Genomic DNA, 6,434 nt, shown 5'->3' with positions numbered 1-6,434 from the left:
TTCCATCACCATCACCACCATCACCACCACCACCACAAGATCCACCCCAACAATCAGCAACAACATGACAAATAACCTCCACCATCACCACCATTACCATTTTCATCACCATTACCATTTCCACCACCACCATCACCACCACCATCACCACCACCATCACAAGCACCACCACCAACACGACCATTACCACCATCACCACCACTATCACCCCTCAAAACTTCCCTCAACATCACCACCAGCATCACCACCATTATCACGACCATAATCACTTTAACCATCACTTCATTGTACCATCACCACCAACATAACCATCACCAACACCACCATCACGATCTTTCCCATCATCACCACCATTATCACCACCATCATAATCACCACCATCATAACCATTACCACCATCACCGCCGCCATCACCTTCATCACCAACATAACCACATCCATCACAATTACTACCATCATCACCACCACCACCACCTTTATCACAAACACCATAATAATCATCACCACTATCACAACACAACCATCACCTTCACCATCACCACTACCACCACCTTCAACACCATCACCAACACCACAATCACCACAATCACCACCATTACCGCCACCGTAACCACTATTACCACCAACATCACAACCATTACCGCCACCGTCACAACTATTACCACAACCATCACCACCACCATAAAAAACACCATCAACACCATCATCACCACCACCATCACATTCACCACCATCAACACCGCTATCAACACCATCATCACAACCATCACCACCACCACAATAACCATAATCACCAGCACCATCAACATTTCCACAACCACCGTCACCATCATCATCATCTTGCAAATAATCATTATTTTCCTTGTTAATGTAACAAAATGTATTTTCTTATAGATAGTTATTATACATGGACAAATTGGCATGTGTTTGTATTTAACGGGTTTCTTACACATACATATAAAAAGGAAATATTATTCAGTCGCTCCAATTTCTTTATTATGCAACGATGTTAAGCCTCCGCGTAACGGTTAAATTGGGGAATCTTCATGGCATCCGTAAACGTTGCGCCATACTTCTCCAGCAGTAGAGCCGGATCGTGTTAGGGTCCCGTCTGACACGAACTGGAAACTGACCAAAAAATAAATTAAACGCTACTTTATTGAAAATCAATAATTACCGCTTTTTCTCCTCCATATCTCACCCCCGCCGAATACACACATTGAAAAGCAGATCAATGTTTTAAAACCGCATATAAATGCAAAAATTAGAAAGGCGTGCATTTTACGCGCAAAACCATTACTGTCTTCTCTCTTCTTAATACATGAACAATACCAGCAAATATATTTCCCGCTCCCACAAAGAGTCAGGGTGAACGAAGTTTAACTATTATGAAAATATATATGTTTTCTTGTTACTATAAAACGAGATATATGATTTAATCAATAACTTAAGATAAATGCCAACTAAAAGATCATTTAAAAACATGATAATGCATTTGCTGTCAATATGCCTTTTAAAGAATAAGGTCCTGTATTTCATTACGCATTTAAAAACCTGTTCATATTTTTTTTTAATTTTGTCAATGCAATATTAGGATAAATGTATTACTTTAAACACTTTTTTTCATAATGATGCGCATGTATAAATGACATATATACATATCACAGATTTATATCGAATCCACTCACCTGAAAAAGGGCAAGATTTAGAATTTTCCCAACATTATTAGTGGTGTTTCCGTGTTTACATTATTTACATGTCTCTGGCGATGACAAGATTACGTCAATTGTACAGCTAAACAAAACCATACATTAGTAACCAATAAAAGAAGAAAACAGATTAATAAAACAAACACGTATTATCATATATAGATAAAATAGGATACGTCCATTTGCAACGAAAGGTCAGAGTTTACGTTGTACTGCTGCAATGAAAAAAGAGATAAGATGATGCAAGACCTTACTTACTGCCGTTGGTAAACAGTATTGCTGTTGGAAAACAGAACGAAAACGCTGTCCATTAGATTTTCAGTGCTACGGCGTTTTAACACTGTTAACGCTGACTCGGACTCGCTTTCGCACCATCGACCCACGTCAGTGTGTTTACGCTTGCGGGCAAAAAAAGTGTGTCCCTCGCTGTAAGCTGAGGAGCCATGCCCGAGTTTGAGCGTCAACGATGTTAAAACGCCCAAGCTCTATAAATCAGGTCGAATGGACAGTGTTGTCTGTATGCATACCAACCGCAGTAATGCTTACCAAAGAAAGTCAACAACAATTGCACATCACATCACATTGCATTATCTCTTTTAGCATACCTTACTCACGTCTTCTTTGACCTTTAAATACGATATCACTTATCTTTGTATTCACAGCAATGGCAGAGATAACGGTCCATGCTTCAAACTGGTATAGGTGACCTTCAGCGGTTGGCCATGGTGTATCGGAGCCCATGTAGAGTTCCTGCCCATATATCAATGCACGGACAGCTGTTGAACAAACATATGTTTAGAGATACAACCGCGACGTATATTGGGTACAGACAAAGAATACGTCGCCAATATTTTTTTTTATTAAATTGTAAAGTGTTCCAAATGACCATGTGCTATATTTTTTCCAAATTAGTTGCAGATAAATAATATAAACACGTATTAGAATATAGATAGACAGACAGACAGACAGACAGACAGACATACAGACAGACAGACAGAAGACAGACAGACAGACAGACAGACAGACAAGACAGACAGACAGACAGACAGACAGACAGACAGACAGACAGACAGACAGACAGACAGACAGACAGACAGACAGACAGACAGACAGACAGACAGACAGACAGACAGACAGACAGACAGACAGACAGACAGACAGACAGACAGACAGACAGACAGACAGACAGACAGACAGACAGACAGACAGACAGACAGACAGACAGACAGACAGACAGACAGACAGACAGACAGACAGACAGACAGACAGACAGACAGACAGACAGACAGACAGACAGACAGACAGACAGACAGACAGACAGACAGACAGACAGACAGACAGACAGACAGACAGACAGACAGACAGACAGACAGACAGACAGACAGACAGACAGACAGACAGACAGACAGACAGACAGACAGACAGACAGACAGACAGACAGACAGACAGACAGACAGACAGACAGACAGACAGACAGACAGACAGACAGACAGACAGACAGACAGACAGACAGACAGACAGACAGACAGATAGACAGACAGACGGACAGAAATTTTATTTGAGTCTCATTTTAATACATTCATGGTATATAAAACATGTAGCAAATTAAACAAGTTCATGTATAAAACCACTCCAATAGAGTTATGAGAGACTGTAAAATGTATGAACTTACGTCATATAAAAACGATTTATCTAAACAACAAAAAGATAGGTAAAATAATAAATAAAATATTTATCTACATTTGTATGTACAACATATACACAAATATATATGCATATAAATATATAATATTCACAGTTACATAATAATAAAAATTCAATATTCATTATTTATAAATGTAATTACGTCTTAATCTAAGTATTCATGACAGGTTTTGGCACCATATTTTACCATATCTTCATCGGAGAGTAGGAATAAAATCTTATCAGGCACTGAAAATGTATTGAAATCATTATTGATGGATGTCGCTTTTAATACAATTTCATTTCACAAGGTATTGTACAATGGGCATTTGAGTAAAACATGGGTTTCGTCTTCCACCATAGTTTTACAGTAAAAACAAGTTCGTTTTTCTAAAACAATTCCTTGGTAACGGCCAGTATCAATTTTTAAGGGTTCTACACCGCGTCTGAACTTGGCTAAAGCACTTCGTTCATTTCTTGTTATTGTTCTATTTTTAACATAAGGTTCAGCTTTAAATGTACTTTTAAAATCTTATAAAGGCATAATTTATTTCCACCGGTACTTTAACCGTTACCAGTAACTGAATTAAACTCATTTGACAAATTTGATTGGAACAAATCAATAATTCGTGTTAATGTGAGTTACTGACATAGGTGTTTATGTTTAAATCATGTTCAGTAAACGATTTAACGGTTTTTTAACAAAATGTGGCCAGCATTTATTATGAGAAGAAATGGCTCGAAACATAAAATTGTTAAGTCTATTGGTGCCCATATTTGAGAGTCTAATCCAATGAGTGATAACGGCTTTCCACTGTTTTACGATTGGTGGCGTCCATCCAATGTCCCCGTTCACAGCGGCATTTGGTGTGTACTTCCCGACCCCCAGGAAAAAGCGTGCAGCTCTATATTGGACTGCATTAATGCAGAAAACTCTCTGGTCCCCCATATTGCGGCTCCGTAGCTAATGGTAGGCCAGACACTTGCCTCGTAGAGTTTTGAGAACACTTCGTTTGACATCCCGCCCAATGCTTTAAAATTGCGATGATAAGATCAAGGGCTCGTGTAGCTGACTGCGCTACATGTTTTGCCGTCACGTTATAGTCCAAAGTGTCAGTTAACATTAAGCCAAGATAACGGTAGCTTTCCATGCATTCTATAACGTCATCATTGCACCTGAAATTGAATTTCGTTTTTCAGTTGGAAGGTGGTCGAAAATGCATAATCTTCGATTTATCCGAATTTTTTTCATATTATTTATATCGCACCACTGTGATAATAAAATTAATAGGTGTTGGTGATCTTCCTCATTCTCTGTGATTAAAACTAAATCGTCGGCGTAAAAAGGGTGATTTATAATTTTGCCGTTAATTTTCACGCCCATGTTTGATTGCTCGAATAGCTCGCTTATGTCGTTGAGAAAGAGGTTAAACAAAGTCGTTGAAACCAAACAGCCTTGCTTCAATCCAGATTTTACCTTAAACCATTCCGAAGTGTAATCATTTACCCGTACAGCACAATTAACGGATGTGTAAAGGGATTTCAGAGCATTTAAGAATTTACCGGTTAAACCGTAAATAGTTTCTAGCTTGGACCATATTTTATGTCGATTGATTCGGTCATAAGCTGTAGAAAAGTCCACGTATGCGACAAAAGTATTTTTCTTGCTTTTATTTCGTGCATCAACAATATTTGAGAGAGTGAACAGCTAATCGATGGTACATCTTTGTGGACGAAATCCGTTTTGAGTGTCGGACAGAATATTGTTAGTTTCTTCCCATTTTGTAAGTCTATTGTTAAGCACAGAACAATACGCACTGTATATAGCTGATGTTACCGTTATTCCTCTGTAATTACTTGGATCTCTTTTGTCGGAATTACTACATTTAAGAATTGGGGTAATAAGTCAGTATTGCCATGCTGAAGGTACACTGCCGGTGTCAAAACAAACATTGAACAGGCTGTGTTAAAAGTATATCGTGAGCTTATTATTGTCTTCGCTGGTATTCTGTCATATCCGGGGGCTTTGTTTTTATTTATTGATTTGACTGCTTTTTCGATCTCTAATATGTCTATACCGTTATTTAGTGTATGTTGTCCAACAGACAGTGGTGATCTAGCCTCGAATGTGCTATACGATTCTGTCGTCGGTATGTTATAAAGTGTTTCAAACGACTTTTTCCTTTATAAAGCACCTGTTGTGGTAAGGTTGATATTGAACTGTCCTCAAGAATAACTTAGATTGGGATTGATTTGTTTCTCTCTTTTCCGATGCCGATATTTCCTATTTCTTTCCAAAAATCGTGTCTGTTTGTGTTGTTACATGCTTCAAGCAGTTTTTGTTGTTCTTCGTACCAATAGTTTCGTTTTCGTCTCCGTACCGATTTGTCAAACTGTTTACGTTTCTGAACGTATGTTTAAGCCTTTGTCTTTGAGCTTTATTATTGCATTTTAGCCACATTTTGTCACTTATGCGTATATCGGACCACTCCAACGTCAATTCATTGTTCCACCAACCACTAACTCGTTCTCTTTTTCCGTTTGCATAACTACGAGTAACCTCCCTTGGGTTTAAATGAGTATTCATTTCCGCAACCAAAATACTCAAAAACTCATTGAAAGACATGTCAATCGATTCCTGTCTATTTTGGTTGGCTTCTAATTCAGTGATTTTTTGTCTCAATTGTTCATTAATAACGGCTTATTCATAAATTCCTCTGTTATATTTCGTCGGTCGTATTTAAGATTTGGTGCATTAAGTTGTATGTTCCTCTTCGATATTTCAATTGGCGTGTTTTCCTCCGCGCGTGTATATAGGTAAATAAGAATACGTCCATTTGCAACAAAATGTCAGAGTTTACGTTGGACTGCTGCACTAAAAACAAGATAAGACGAATCAAGACCTTACTGCCTTTGGTAAACAGTATTGCTGTTGGAAAACAGAACGAAAACGCTATCGAATTGAGTTGATTTTCAGAGCTAAAGCGTTTTAACACTGTTAACGCTGACTCGGACTCGCTTTTGCACCATCGACCCACGTCT

At 38.4% G+C, this 6,434-nt stretch overlaps 1 protein-coding gene across 1 annotated transcript; it reads right to left on the bottom strand.

Moving 5' to 3' along the window:
- Positions 1-277: 277 nt before the first annotated feature.
- Positions 278-2,450, bottom strand: LOC127840702 (uncharacterized). The gene is made up of 2 exons (XM_052369115.1): positions 2,324-2,450; positions 278-474 (listed from the first exon to the last, which is right to left on the bottom strand). The coding sequence occupies exons 1-2, from the start codon at positions 2,448-2,450 to the stop codon at positions 278-280; spliced, it is 324 nt and encodes a 107-aa protein (XP_052225075.1).
- Positions 2,451-6,434: the final 3,984 nt, after the last annotated feature.

This window comes from Dreissena polymorpha, chromosome 8 (genome assembly GCF_020536995.1).
Source record: "Dreissena polymorpha isolate Duluth1 chromosome 8, UMN_Dpol_1.0, whole genome shotgun sequence".
Lineage (NCBI taxonomy): Eukaryota > Metazoa > Mollusca > Bivalvia > Myida > Dreissenidae > Dreissena > Dreissena polymorpha.
Note: the sequence above shows the minus strand (reverse complement) of the source record. Positions and strands in the feature narration are given on the sequence as shown.